The 15,779-nt window shown below is 42.2% G+C and overlaps 2 protein-coding genes across 2 annotated transcripts in view; one reads left to right on the plus strand and one right to left on the minus strand.

Moving 5' to 3' along the window:
• LOC102458593 (ras GTPase-activating-like protein IQGAP1) overlaps positions 1-15,779 on the plus strand; it is a 564,033-nt gene that overhangs the window by 265,067 nt on the left and 283,187 nt on the right. The window lies entirely within an intron of this gene.
• Positions 780-15,779, minus strand: part of TUBGCP4 (tubulin gamma complex component 4) — a 34,613-nt gene continuing 19,613 nt past the window's right edge. The window contains exons 13-18 of the mRNA XM_075916976.1: positions 15,097-15,235; positions 13,660-13,837; positions 12,099-12,233; positions 3,682-3,798; positions 2,952-3,091; positions 780-2,148 (exon numbers count right to left, since the gene is read on the minus strand). Of these exons, the coding sequence (XP_075773091.1) occupies positions 2,136-2,148; positions 2,952-3,091; positions 3,682-3,798; positions 12,099-12,233; positions 13,660-13,837; positions 15,097-15,235 (722 nt within the window). The 3' untranslated portion in view covers positions 780-2,135. The remainder of the gene's footprint in view (positions 2,149-2,951; positions 3,092-3,681; positions 3,799-12,098; positions 12,234-13,659; positions 13,838-15,096; positions 15,236-15,779) is intronic.

Raw genomic sequence — 15,779 nt, forward strand, 5'->3', positions numbered from 1 at the left:
ATTCAGAAAACTTGTTCAGTGTAGAGCAAAAATGGTTTCATTCTATAGTGCCCCCATCTATCTTGCTGTTCTAGAAGAAACCAGAGCACTGTTTTACAGGGAGCCCTGTGGCCCTGAGCAAAACCATGCTTAGACCTAACCAGACCACCACCATTATCCCTCCTTTCTACATCATACACTGGGGCTACATCTACACTGGCATGATTTTGCGCAAGAACTCTTTTGCGGAAGAGTTCTTGTGCAAAAACTCTTTCAGAAAAGAGCGTCTACACGGGCATGTGCCTTTGCGCAAGAGATGTGCTTTTGCACAAGAACATCCATGCCAGTGTAGACGCTCTCTTGCGCAAGAAAGCTCTGATGGCCATTTTAGCCAGCAGGCTTTCTTGCGCAAGAAATTCATGTTGCCTGTCTACACTGGCCTCTTATGCAAGAACAATTGTGCAAGAGGGCTTATTCCTGAGCGGCAGCATCATAGTTCTTGCACAAGAAGCACTGATTTCACACATTAGAATGTCAGTGTTCTTGTGCAAGAACTCCCTGCTAGTGTAGACAGGCAGGTGCTTTTGCGCAAAATCATGCCACTGTAGACACAGCCAGAGACAATACATAGGAAAGGGTGGAGGCAGCACAGAAAGGACCAGTGAAATGGACTGGAAAGAAAAAAGGGAAGACCCTGAGTACATGCATAGCTTCCTACATTCCCCCACACTTTTGCCATAGAAAACCTGTCCTGTCTTCTGGATGTAAAAGAGACCCTATCTGGGATTATTTTGAAGAAATTTGTTCCAGGAGTAAAAAAAGGAAATTGTGTCAAGCACAAGCAGAGCAAGATGATGCAGGGCCTAGCTACAAGAATGAATCCTAAGGAAAACTGCTTATTGGGGGGAAAAAAATGATGTGGATTTGTCTGAAGCACAGTGTGGATCAACTTTGCAATGCATCATTTTTCAAGACTCTATGCTTTTAGTATAATAGATTTAATGAGTAAATTCCTAAGCTGTTTGTGTTGGATGTTCCTAGAAAAAAAATGGGTTAGTTTAGCTAATCCTTATAGCTTGTTTAATTAGTTAACTAGGTTTTAAATTATCACCCAAAGCTACAGTATGAGAAATCTAGAGTTGCCACTGTTAGCAACACTGTTACAAGCATAGTCTTAGCTTTGACAGTGGGAGCGGAGAAGATGAAAACGATGAAAACTAATTGTAGAAGTTTTGAGAACCTTGTACATTTAGTGTTTTGAGGATTTGTCTGTTAGAATTAATAACATTTGAAAATAAAAAAAATTCAAGGACAGCCGTCAGCCAGCAACTCAGGCGACTGTTGCAAATGTGAAACATTCATGTAACATTTAGTTTAATAAAATATATATGCTTTTATGTCTGTGATTTAGTTCTTACAATTCCTAATGTACTGCTGCTGCATCTGCACGTTGGACACAGGTAATGAGTTATGTGCTATTTCTTAAAATAGAAATCAAGTTATCAAAAAATATCAAGTATACCCTCTTAGATGTTGTAAAATGCTGTACTGAGCTGTAAACTAACATTGTTTAGTGATCAGATTTACATTACTATATGAAGAAATGGGATGTCAGTGGGAAACTTGATTTTAAATTACTGATTTAAATCAATCCACCCTAGTCACACACCTGCTGATTTATTCAAATCTGAGGGCAACTGCGAAATGACTTCCTGTACAAACTGAACCCTATGCGCATACCATCTGATTCTTTCACAAACACAGGCATGTAGAAGAACACTTCTCTTTCTATGCTTCCTTTGTGGCAGAGAGAGAGGGGTAACTTTGTGCTCTTGTATTTCCTTTGGCAGGCAGGAGGGTAAACGTCACCCTAGGAGCAAAAGGATGATACAGAAATGCTGCAGCAGGAAGCTGTCCCTACCACTGTATTCAGTGAGTGGAATGGCTCCCTGCAGTCACCAGCAGCAATGAAACAGTCTCCCCATTAGTCTTTTCCAGAAGAGATGGATATCCTGGCAATAGCTGAAGTGTTTGACCAGGAAAATATAAATTCCCTAGGAATGCACCGATGGTCATGTGCACTCACTGCAGAGCCAGTTGTCTTTGCAATATCTTGCAGTGCTTTAGCTCTCAGCCACAAAAAAGGGTCTTGGTGTTCAAACCCCAAAACTGCAAGAGAGGAGGAAAGACACCATTAATCGCATACAGTGGGTTTCAAACTTTTTTTTCCCCTCATGACCCATTTGAAAAAAAATGATGCCCGTGACCCAGCATAATTGTGGGCTCTGATGAGGCTGAGGATTAGAGTTTTGAGGTGTGGAAGGGGCTCTGGACTGGGGCAAGAGGGGTGCTAAAGCAGGCTTTCTGCCTCTCCTGACACTGCAGACCATGCTGCAGCCCAGAAGCAGCCAGCTAGAGTGTGCAGAGTTCCTTTGTGTTCTCCCCCCACCTAGGGGCTGGACCTGCTGCTGGCTGCTTCTGGGGCACAGGGCAGTCTGCAGTGCCAGGGCAGCAGGTATACCCTCACTGATCACCTGCTCCCCCTGCAGCAATGAGACCCAGTGCTTGACATTCCATGACCCAGGACTGGGTCACGACCCATAGTTTGAAAGCCACAGGTCTAGGAAATTCCCTCCATGCAAGTTGGTAGATGGCTCTAATGATCAGTGAATGCCAAACAGTAAGCAGCCTGCAATGATCTCAAAGTCAGTGTACAGAGAGGAAGAGGTAGCTAGCAGGAGTGGTGCTAATCCAGATTCACTGGCCCTATCACCTGGCAGCACTTCAGTCCATGTAATGCTCATGTGAGCCTTTTCACTTAAGTATTTTGGGCCCAGGTGGAAAGTTAGAACCTCTTAATAAAAATCACTGAGAATTAGTTAACCCATTTTGTCCCAATAACCTTGGAAAGCAGAATTGCTGCTACCATCAAGCCTGATACCCTTTCAAGCTTCTGTACTGTGTATTCCTACCTGCCTAAGGTCCCGCCAGCCTGGGTGTAGTATTTGTTGTAGTCCAGGCGGAGCAGCAGCTGAGCCAAGTCAGAGTTTATCTGGTGGTTGCGAACGCTGGAGAGAATCTTGAAGAGGAGCGAGGACTGACGGCTGAAGCCCTGCAAATTACAGAAGGCCAGAACTAAAGGGTGTTAAAGCCACTGTGATTGTTTGGGCTGGGATGGAGGAGACAAAGCCAGAGACCTAAAGTGGTTTCCTTCCAGATGCAGGCAGTGATGCTGTGCCATCTCCACTGTAAAGTACGCTAGCTATGACTCCAATGATGTTCTAGTACTCGATACATCAGGGTGGAAGTATAGACCCTGACACACTCAAGTTGCTTTCCATAACTCCACAATCTGTCTGAGCCAATATAAATTTTATTGCAAACTTATTTGCTCACTCAGGTGAGTTAAGATTGCTGGCTGAAGCTCTGTACTAGCCACACAGCGAGAAGAGGGGCCTGGCCTAAACAATTTAACTAAACCTTGTTTTAATTTCAGTTTATCTTAAAACAAATTCCTGATCAACATAGGGAGGGGTCTCTTACTCCTAAATAAGGGCCCACACATGGATCTGCACTGGCTTTACTAAATTAATTTTAAAAATGTCAGTCAAGCCTAAATCCAAAATAAGTTCTGTCTATTTGTCATGTCCATGTATGTACACAGCAGGAAGGAGGAGAGGATCTGGCTGGGCAAAGACTTACCTTTACCAGGATGCTGAGCTGTGCGACTCCACGCTCATCCAATGGGCCCAAATTCTGACTGACCAGAGAGCAGAAACTGTGACAGAGATCCAGGATTTCATTCAGGCAATGGAAAACCTGCAGAGACAGTAAGTCTTAAAGCAATTTTAAAATTAGATGTAAAAAACACAGCCAATGCAGGCATTTTCCCACATTGGTTCACTGGGTCTTGCTTGACCTGACCACTGAAAAACAGCAGGAATGTCCTATGAGGACCCTCCCTCCTGAGTAACTTTTTCCACTTTAACTCTCCCTTTCCTTTTCCTAATGCTACGAACAGGACTGCTTTTACAATTAGGAAACTTCAGACCCATAATGTGGAATATTTTGGATCAAACATTTCTTATCAGGAAAGTTGATAATCTAAAAATCACACTAATGAGGCCAACGGGATTCAGCTGAAATGTAACCTAACATTTGAGATTTGTGTATAAATGAGATGTACTGCCACAAATTTAAAATGTGAGTGAAACAAGTTTGAAACAAACATTGTAGCAATAATAGCCTGAAAGATCGCCATGCAAGGTGAGAGAAACACAAAACAGCATAAATAGGGATGCTGACTTTTAACAATGTTAGAGACTTTAATGAATGTCTGCAAGATAAGTGGACACTATCCCTTTTACAGAAAAATACCAGGTGCTATCTATGAGGTTCCCTGCTAGGTAACCTAGCAAGGGCTAGTGATCTGAAGAAGACAAAAGGGAGACTAGAAACTTGGGCATGGATAAGCAAAATAAAATTCAGCTGGAGGAAAAGGCACAGGTGTTTTAAAACAATGTTTCTCGGTGTCTTGCTGTCTTTCGAGACAGTGTGGTACTTTTCTAGAAAATTTATTTTAGAGAAACAACTTAGCAGGCTCAAAGGGGTAACTGGGTGAAAGTTTGTGGCTTGTGATATCTCAGAGGTTAGGGTAGATGATCTAATGGTCTCATCTCACCTTAAATTCGGGGGAGGGGGGGAGGAGAGGAAGGAACAAGCAACTAATACCTTTACAGAAAAACAATCAAATCCAGATACTGAAAGCCAAGGAGAAACCTAGAATGTGTGTGTAAAATAGAACATGGCAGCAAAACAGGCCATGGCAATTTTGGCAGGGAAGGAAGCAAGAGGTCCCAGGCAATAAAGTGCCTGCTTTTCTAGATGAGGCTTTGTGTTGATCATACTTAGGATAGTACATAAGAACACTGTTTTACTATTTTCTGAATGGAAGTAATAGGGGCCCTATCATAGCAGAGGTTTAAAACTGACTCTACAAGGTGCTAGCTAGAAAATGTTTGTGAATGGTCTAATGTTTTAATGACTCATCCAATTGTTTGAGGTCAGTAACTAAGAAGCTGGCCTCTGTTTCAGACATGAGGAAAACACTGAGGCAGCGAACTGTAGGTGGGATTTAGACAGGCTGATAAGATAATTTGATTGGACAACTGAGCACTCACTTGGTATAGAATTAAGGTGTTGAAAACAAAGGTATTCAAGGCAGCCCAGATATGAAGACTGTTTAATTGCCTATGTACCAAAGCTAGCAGTTTTGATAATGAGAGAAGAATCAGAATTGTTTACATAGGAGCATAAAATAGATCTACCTGGTATTATTGAAACCCAGTGAGAGACTTACAAGATGAGAATGTTAGCATCACTGGTAGTAACCGATTTAGGAAGTGCAGTGTAGGCAGGAGGCTAGAGGAGAAGGCACTCTGTCAAAAATGCAAACCACTGTCAATGACTCTGAAGCAAATGATATTGAATGCTGACAAAGTGTAATTATAGACTCACAGAACACTAGGACTGGAAGGGACCTCGAGAGACATCGAGTCCAGTCCCCTGCCCTAGTGGCAGGACCAAATACTGCCTAGACCATCCCTGATAGACATTTCTCTAACCTACTCTTAAATATCTCCAGAGACGGAGATTCCACAACCTCCCTAGGCAAATTTATTCCAGTGTTTGACTACCCTGACAGTTAGGAACTTTTTCCTAATGTCCAACCTAAACCTCCCTTGCTGCAGTTTAAGCCCATTGCTTCTTGTTCTATCCTCAGAGGCCGAGATGAACAAGTTTTCTCCCTCTTCCTTATGACACCCCTTTAGATATCTGAAAACGGCTATCGTGTCCCCCCTCAATCTTCTCTTTTCCAAACTAAACAAACCCAATTCTTTCAGCCTTCCTTCATAGGTCTTGTTCTCTAGACCTTTAATCATTCTTGTTGCTCTTCTCTGGACCCTCTCCAATTTCTCCACATCTTTCTTGAAATGTGGTGCCCAGAACTGGACACAAGACTCCACCTGAGGCCTAACTAGAGCAGAGTAGAGCGGGAGAATGACTTCTCATGTCTTGCTCACAACAGACCTGTTAATGCATCCCAGAATCATGTTTGCTTTATTTGCAACAGCATCACACTGCTGACTCATTCAGCTTGTGGTCCACTATAACCCCTAGATCCCTTTCTGCTATACTCCTCCCTAGACAGTCGCTTCCCATTCTGTGAGAGAGAAAATGGAGTATTAGTTGGTATCTGCTGCAGGATGACCATAGATACATTACCCTGGAGGACAGTCTCATACTACCATTATTAACCCTGAAATTCCTAAAATTATAAATAGCACCCAACACAGAAGAATTCTATTTTAGACCTCATGTTGACGGAGAAACTAATCTCATATAAAATTTAGTGGTTACATAAATGCAAATCATGACGACAACACGATCATATTATTTGCACATAATAAAGTCTAAGCCAGATATATAAACACAACTTGGCACTTGAATAGAGCCAGTTTCATAAATCTGGACATAATCATGAGCCACATTAGATGAAAAGTTTTACACAAAAAAGAGGAATAAATGGAACTAAGAACACTTTCCTATAGACTCTGAAACCTACAAATGAGAAAAATATTACACTGAATTAAACCCCCTCTCCTCCCTCCCCCCCCCCCCCCCCACAATTGGCTTAGAGGGAAAGTGAAAGAAGGAATAAAAATATTGCAAATGGAAAAAAGGGGATGTTGAGAGAAATTAATATAAATTAGAAGCTAGGAACTGCAGAAAATTGGTAAGGGAAGCAAAAGAACGCAAGAACATAAGTATGACCAGCAGAGTCATGGTCTGTTGGTCCATTTCTAGCTGGAAATGGTAGAACTATCATAGAAGAAAAAGCAGAAAAATTAAATAGATATTTGTTTCATATTTGAGGCATGTCATCGGGAGGTATGCTGCCTACCAGGGCCCATATCAGAGACATTATGAAGGCATTGTTGAGGATTATCCAGCCCTCTGACTACTACCTCTATGTGGGCACTAACGATACTGTAAGGTGTGACACTGAGTAGATCAAGAGTGATTATAGGGCTCTGGGATCACGGGTGTAGGAGTCTGAAGCACAGGTGGCATTCTCAGTCTTTCCTGTCAAAGAGGGCTCAGGTAGAGACAGGTGCATCCTGAAGGTGAATGCCTAACTGCAAAGATGGTGTAGCCAGGAGGGCTTTGGCTTTCTCGATTACGGGATGCTATTCCAACAAGGACTGCTCAACAGGGATGTGGTTCACCTTTCAAGGAAAGAGAAGACCGTATTTAGAGGCAGACTGGCTCATCTAGTGAGGAAGCTTTAAATTAGGTTCAACGGGGACAGGTGACCAAAGCCCACAGGTAAATGAAGAACATGGAGACCTGGGAGATGGGTCGGAAGTGGGAGGGAGCATAGGCTATAATAGAGAAAAAGGCGGAACAAGGCAGAACTGGGAGGCAAAGTCCAATCAGTATCTTAGATGCTGATATAAAAATGCAAGAAGCATGAGTAATAAACAGGAAGAACTGGAAGTGCTAACAAACACAATGGTGACATTGGTATCACAGAGACTTGGTAAGATAATACACACAATTGAAATATTGATATAGAAGGGTACAGCTTACTCAGAAAGGATAGGTGGGGAAAAAAGAGGGTGGCGTTGCCTTATATATTAAAAATGTATATACTTGGACTGAGATGGACATAGGACACAGATTTGTTGAGAGTCTCTGGATTAGGCTAAAAGCGGTAAAAAAACGAGTGATGTCATGCTAGGGGTCATCTATGGATAGAGAAGGCTTTTTTTAAACAACTAACAAACAATCCAAAGTGCAGGATTTGGTGGTGATGGGAGACTTCAACTATCCAGACATCTGTTGGGAAACTAGCATAGCAGGGCATAGACTGTCCAATAAGTTCTTGGACTGCATCAGAGACAATTTTATTTTAGAAGGTTGAAAAAGCTACTTGGCAAGGGCGGGGAAGCTATTCTAGATTTGATCTTAACAGAGAGGGAAGAGCTGGTTGAGAATTTGAAAATGGAAGGCAGGTTGGGTGAAAGTGATCATGAACTCAGAGATCTACCATTCCTTAGAATCATGAAGGGAGAACAGCAAACTAGAGACAATAGATTTCAGGAAGGCAGATTTTGGGAAGCTCAGAGCTGGTAGGCAAGACTAAGGGGAAAAACAACTGAAGAGAGATTTTTTTGAAAGGGACATTATTAAGGGCCCAAAAGCAAGCTATTCCTTTGCATAGGAAAGATATAGAGTATGGCAAATCCACCTTGGCTTAATCAAGAGATCTTGCATGATCTGTATATAGGGGCAAGATTAGAAAGGCAAAGGCACAAAATGAGCTCCAACTAGCTACAGACAAAGAATAACAAGAAGACATTCTATAAATATATTAGAAGCAAGAGGAAGACCAAGAACAGGGCAGGTCCATTGCTCAGCGAGGAGGGAGAAACAGTAACCAGAAATTTGGAAATGGCAGAGATGTCCCAGGAAAGATAATGGAGCAAGTAATTAAGGAATTCATCTGCAAGCACCTGGAAGATAATAGGGTGATAGGTAACAGGCAGCATGAATTTGTAAAGAACAAATCACGTTAAACCGATAGCATCCCTTTCTTTGATAGGATAACAAGTCTTGAGGATAAGGGAGAAGGAGTGGACGTGGCATACCTAGACTTTAGTAAGGCGTTTGATACAGTCTCACATGATCATCATATCAATAAACTAGGCAAATACAACTTAGATGGGGCTACTAGAAGGTGGCTGCATAGCTGGCTGGATAACCATTCTCAGAGAGTAGTTATTAATGGTTCACAATTTTGCTAGAAAGGAGTAACAAATGGGGTTCTGCAGGGGTCTGTTTTGGGACTGGTTCTGTTCAATATCTTAATCAACAATTTGGTTATTGGCCTAGAGAGTACGCTTATTAAGTTTGCAGATGATACCAAGCTGGGAGGGGTTGCAGCTGCTTTAGGGGATAGGATTATAATTCAAAAGGATCTGCACAAACTGGAGAACTGGTCTGAGGTAAATAGGATGAAGTTTAATAAGGACAAATGCAAAGTGCTCCACTTAGGAAGGAACAATCCATTTCATACATACAGAATGGGAAGTGACTGTCCAGGAAGGAATACTGCTGAAAGGGATCTAGGGGTTGTGAAAGCAGGCTCTTTGCTGGCCAGGCCTCTCGTGCGTATTGCCATCCAAGCAAAAGGTCAACTTCCCCTTGATGAAAACCCTTACACTATGTAACTTAAAGATCAGCGATGAACAGGAACCAAAACCAGACCCGTAAAGTTCGTGCTGGTTGTGCTGACTGTGCCATGCCCGATAAGGCAGAAAAGGAAAAACAGGAAACCATCTCACCCCCTTACCCCTGTCACTTAGCAGACAGGGTCTGCTAGCCTATCACAAAAAGCGCGCAAAAGCTTTCTCTATAAAACAGCTTCCCCTCCTGTATCAAATTGAGGAATCCTGAATAAACATTGGATGGCGGAATATGAGCCAGGTCCGAGGACTGATCACCTGAGGGCCACCTCCCGCTCACCGAACCAAACGAGTTCCTGTAGAGCGTAACGTATACCAAACATCAAATATGCTGTTGTTGTAGGTTGTGTGTCTGTTAAATGTAAGTATTGTAATCTGAAATTGTTTAGAGGTATTAAGTAGTAGTGTTAAAAGTTTTAGATAAATGATTAGTCTTATAAGTAAGACTGATGTAAATGTAACTGTTAATAATCCCTAGTCCCTTGTTAACAACTATTGGGATTTAGAGAAACCTCAAAGAATTTTCTTCACTGTATTGCATTTTGCTTATTGGACATTCTAATAATTATTTAGTGCCTACATATGTAAAATTGATAAAATCATAATTTATACGTAGAAGCCCTTTAATAAAAGTTTAAAAGATATTTAGTAATAGTTTGCCTGTTTCTGCGCCTCCCTGGGACTAGCCACATTTCCGAACCTTTTACTTTAAACCACAGGGGTCATAGTGGACCACAAGCTAAATGAGTCAATAGTGTGATGCTGTTGCAAAAAAAGCAAGTATGAACCTGGGATGAATTAACAGGAGTGTAATGAGCAAGACACAAGAAGTCATTCTTCTGCTCTATTCTGCGCTGATCAGGCCTCAATTGAAATATTGTGTCCAGTTTTGGGCACCACAAGAATGATGTGGAGAAGGTCTAGAGAAGAGCAACAAGAATGATTACTGCTCTAGAGAACTTGAGCTATGAGGGAAGACTGAAAGAACTGAACTTGTTGAGTTTGGAAAGGAGAAGACAGAGGGGACATGAGAGCCATTTTCAGGTATCTAAAAGGGTGTCATAAGGAGGAGGGAGAAAAATTGTTCTCCTTGGCCTCTGGAGAAAGAACAAGAAGCAATGGGCTTAAACTGCAGCAAGGGAAGTTTGGACATTGGGAAAAACTTCCTAACTGTCAGGGAGATTTAACACTGGAATAAATTGCCCAGGGAGGTTGTGGAATCTCCATCACTGGAGATATTTAACAGCAGGCTAGACAGACGTCTATCAGAGATGGTGTAGATGGTGCTGGGTCCTGCTGCGAGGGCAGAGGACTGGACTCGATGACCTTTTGAAGTCCCGTCCAGTTCTATGATTCTGTGAAAAGGCAGATAATGTTGTCATGTCACATGGTGGTGATTAAATATTTTCCATTCTAACAGTAATTCAGGAGGATATTAGTATCTGCTGTTTAAGTAATTTTTAATAAATAGGTCCAGATTTAAAAAACAAAGCTCTTAACTTGCAGTTATGGTAACTGATGAATTCTCTGGGCCATTAATTTTGATTTAAGTCTTAGGGACACTGAGATGGTTCCAGAGGACAAGAAGAAAGTTCATGGGTCAGTATTTATAGAGAGTAAATGGGATGACTTGAGCAATAGGTCTTTCAGCCGGATATTGATTCTGGGCAAAATATCGGAATGGTTGTTAAGGGACTCTTAATAAAAAGAATTATAGGAGGGCAATACAATTAGTGTCAGTCAACATGGGTTCATTGGAAATAAATTCTGCCAATCTAATTTGGGGTACGTCTAGACTACCGCGTTTTGTCGACGGAAGTTTTGTTGACAGATACTGTCGACAAAACTTCCGTCGACAATTTGCGTCCAGACACATGGAGTTCTGTCAACAAAGCAAGCCGCTTTGTCGACAGAACTCCGTAGTCTGGACGCAAGGTTACAGGCAATAACACCTTCTGTCGACAGAACTCTGTCGACAGAAGGTGTTTTGCCTCGTAAAATGAGGTATACCAGCGTCGACAAAACCGCGGAGTTCTGTCGACGTTATGTCGACAGAACTCCGCGGTAGTGTAGACGCTGGTATTGTTTTGTCGACAAAAGTCCACTTTTGTCGACAAAACTAGGTAGTCTAGACACACCCTTGGTATGGTTTTTTAGATAAGTTTAATTACATCAACACTATATTATCAAGGCAGTTGATGTGTTACTGTGGAACATGTGGTTAAAAAACCCCAAAAGATAAAATCAACCCTGCACACATTATATTGATTAAAAACTGGCTAACTGAACAGGGAATAATAATGAACCAGATACATTTCCAGTGCTGCTCTGCAGGAATTGGTTCTTAGAACTACCCTGTAACAATTTTATAAGTCACCATTCTAAAAGAAAAACTGAGTTTGTAGATGATAAAGACAGGGAGTGATAAATAAGAGGACAGATCACTGATCGGGATTTCCATATCATGGTAAGACTTGATGCAAGCAAATAAGCATTTCAATGTGGTGAAATGCAAACGTGTACATCTAGGAATAACGAGCATAGGCCAATTTACACAGTAGGAGGGTCTACCCTGAGAAGCTTGATTCTGAATGATTTTGAGGGATGAGTGCATATTGAATAAGCAAATGAACATGAGCTCTGTGTAATGCAAGGGCCAGAACCAGCTAGTGTAATCATTTTATGAACAGGGGAATATTGACATATGAATATGGAAAAATGTTACTGATATGTCCTATCCATTCACAATGGAATATAAACCTACTAGGGTGCCTTGTGGAACAGAATTAGAGAGCAAAAACTACTTACAGGTTTGAGCAGGATAAAGGATTGAGCCAACAGATTACTTAGGAAATGATCATGAGCCAATCGGATGCTCTCAAAATCCCGTGTGGAGTTTATCTGTAGCAGAAGCTGTGAGAACTGAGACTCCAGCACATCCACCTGATAGGCAGGTAAAGAAATCTCATTAGCACTGCTCTTCCTTACCTGTTGGGAGCAATTTCATCTCTGCCTAGCCTCCTCAATTTGCCTGCAGCATGACCTAGAGAAACCCCCCACAAGTGCCCTATCCCAGATGAGTCACCTTATCTAGGGTCTGATTTACTTGTTAGACCTTGTCAAAAATTGTCCATTTTCTGTCCTCCCCATCATTCCTCTGCCTTGACATTTCTAAACCAGTTAAAATTCTTACAACTTTTAAATCCTGTTAAATATATTTAATTTAAAAAAAAATTCTCACCCACTTTTTTCCTCCGGGGAAATCATGAAACACTGGATTCTAAAGCAGGGTTAGCAATTTATTTTCTCAGTCTTTTAGTTAATCACGTAACATTTCAAGAGAGTCACAAAGTTAATTTGCTCCTTTGTGGCTTTTGCCCAAATTCTGGAAGCTAACTGAGTCCTATACTGTTGTCATTAGCAGTTCCCATCTCTGCATTCAAGAGGCACAGAGACTGCCCAATTAAGCTAACTGGAGAGGATACCAGATACGAGGTTGGGGAAATTAAATATTTTTTCATTTTCTCTCTTGAGTGGAGGGTTCATAGTCATTTTCTTTTAATGTTCATGAGAATTTTTATGTAGTTATATTTAACAACAAAAAAACCCCAAATACCCCAACAAGAAACTCCCCCTTTAATTTCACAAGCGCCAGGGTGATTTTTAAGAGCAAATAGTCTCACAAAAATCTGGCACTAGAAATTAAACGTTTACCCTTTGAAAACAGCAGTTTCAAACTCAGATGTTTAAAGCAGTTGTTTTCAACCTTTGCAGACCCCTAAAAAATTTGGTGTTATGCCCCTCTGAAACTCTTTGTGGACCATCAAGGGTCCACAGATAATAGATTGAAAGCTATTACTCTGTGGTAACACAGTCTACTGAACCCTCAGACAGTCTCTAACCCTCAAGGTCCATGAACGACATGTTGAAAACCACTGGTTTACAACACTTTCTAATAATGCTCGAAACGGCAGCCACTAAACTCAGGAGGCTGCTGAATTTAGAGGAGAGAAAGGCAGGGTCCATCCACCACCATCCTGGCTAGCTGTGAACACTAGGTATCACTGGAAAGCTGGAATTCTTGCATAGCATTAAATGACTGTGCTGCTGGCTCATAAGACTGCGAACTTTGATGGCTTCTGGTCCCTCAGCTCAGCAGTTCTGCTCTGGCACCAGTCCAGGAACTAGTAGCTCTTGCTTTGCACTTTTTAGTTCTTGCTCTCCACCCTTTTCTATGTACTACAGCAAACTCCCCAGGAAATAATCTAAGTCTTGCTGTAGAGGACTTAGGTGCCTGCTCAGTGCCTCCCCTTCTTTTCCCTCTTCCTGCTTGTCCGCCTAAAGGACACGTCCTTTTCTGCACCCCGACCTGCAGATAGTACTGAAGATTATCCACAAGGAAGGCCATGTGATCCCTCAGACGCCACTTGATGGCATCAGTTCTGTTGGACTTCAGGTGCTTGCGCTGCATCTGGAGAGCCCAGCAGTGCTGCAGCTCAGCTTGGACCCTCCGCACACTCAGCAGATATTTGAATACAACGTTGTATCTGCAGCCAAAACAAGTATCAACCAGTCAAGATGTACAAAGGCTTTCCTGGAGCCCACATCCCGTACCAGACAAAGACATGAGACAAAAAGCAGGAGAGCCGCACAGCAATGAGCAGAGCAGGTAAGGGCATTACCTATCCCTGTACCTAGAAATGCTCTGTCTCCTTAATGGAGATAAACTCATGGTGTAGCCAAGAATAAAAAGTATCAGCTATATTGAGGGTAGAGTATCAGTGTTGTAACCCAAAGCCTACTGACCTCAGGTCATTAATAGATAGCTTAGTCAAACAGGGCCTCAGGCTTAGAAATAGGCTAACATGAGTAACTAATAGATGAGTGACCCTGTGTCACAAGGTGGAGCAGTCACAGGAACAGCAGTGTTAACCACTGACATTGCAATTTAAAGCTGGTTCCAGTATTGTAGGGATTTCTGAAGCTGTAGGGTATCAGTACAATGCTACCCACAAGTTGTTACAGTGACTGAGGAATGTAAATGGGTACAAAGGGAGCTAATGAGTTAGCCTACAGAAAACAGGACACCCCACATTTAGAGGAGTGTGGAAACGAGAGAGAGATATATGAAGCCTTTGTAAATGTGTATGAATTTGAGTGGGCCTCAGCCTTACGCATTATAAAAGCTGTATCTCAGCCTGGGTACTATGGGAGATACCACAACACTACCCACTGATGGGGAAAGGGAGATCATAATGGACACTCCACGGTTCCCTGCTGTTACGGGGATAAACACTTTTCCCTCTACCCGCTGCTGTGTTTCCGAGTTTGTGGTGCTGTTTAGTGGATTTGTAATCCTGGTATTTGTGCTAACTTGCAGTAATTTCTCATGTACACAAGCTCTCACACACTAATGGTACAGTGTGTAACCTTCCTGAGGATCTATTACTCAGGAGACTGAACCCTGAGTGATATCAACCACTGGGGTCTAAGATTAATCATTACACCAATCAGATGACAGCAGTTTTCTGTTAGTGTTTGGCAAGAGTTTCACCATGAGGAAGAAGGACTAGAGCTGTAGATGGACAGATTTTTGGAGGGAGAAGCAAATCTAGCAGTATTTTACTGCACTTGCCCTGACATCAGCAACAAGTGGCCATAATGTAAGGAAGGTGTACAGAGTAATTTGGAGAGCAGAAAGAGGCAATGTAGCCTACATTCACTGTGAAGGACAGAGAATAAATTGCATGCCTGAAGCTTCAGAGGCTAGATGCCTACAGTGAACAGACAAGGATCTGGTACTTACTTCTCCAAGACAGCAGGAGTGAAGAGGATGTGCAGTGGCCACTGCACTTTATAAGACAGACCCAGAGCTGCCCAACCAGATGTGGGGGCTTCACGGGGAGATAACTCCCGGGAAGGTCCTTCACGAGCCTGGGAAGCATCTGGAAAAGAATGGAATTGCTGAACCTTAACCCAGGTGTAGCTTCTAGTGGGGAGAAGACATAACTGGTAAGAAACGAAAGGAGAGAAGGACTGAGAGTACATAGACACGGAGGGCTAAAGTAAAACATGAAAGGAGAGAAGGACAGAGTACATCGACATGGAGGGCTAAAGTTGAGTTGAGAGACGCAATTTCAGCTACGTTGTGTAGCTGAAGTCGAAGTAGCTTAATTCAGCTTTAGGTGTTGTCTACACAGCAGGAAGTGTAAGGAAGAACACTCTTCCTTCGACTTCCCTTACTCCTTGTGAAATGAGGGTTACAGAGGTCGGAGTAAGAAGCCCGTTATTTTGAAATTATTTTGAAAAAACACCCAGGTTTATTATGTACTCTTATTTCAAAGTAACATGAATTATTTAGAAATAAGTGTGCAGTGTAGACATAGCCTAAATGAGAGGCAGCAACAGGGCCTCCAAAAGTACAATGTGGTGTGGAGAAGGAAAGGGAAACTTCTGAGTCATGAAGGCCAAAGAGGACATGCAGCATTT

The sequence above is a fragment of the Pelodiscus sinensis genome, unplaced genomic scaffold, assembly GCF_049634645.1.
Source record: "Pelodiscus sinensis isolate JC-2024 unplaced genomic scaffold, ASM4963464v1 ctg56, whole genome shotgun sequence".
NCBI lineage: Eukaryota > Metazoa > Chordata > Testudines > Trionychidae > Pelodiscus > Pelodiscus sinensis.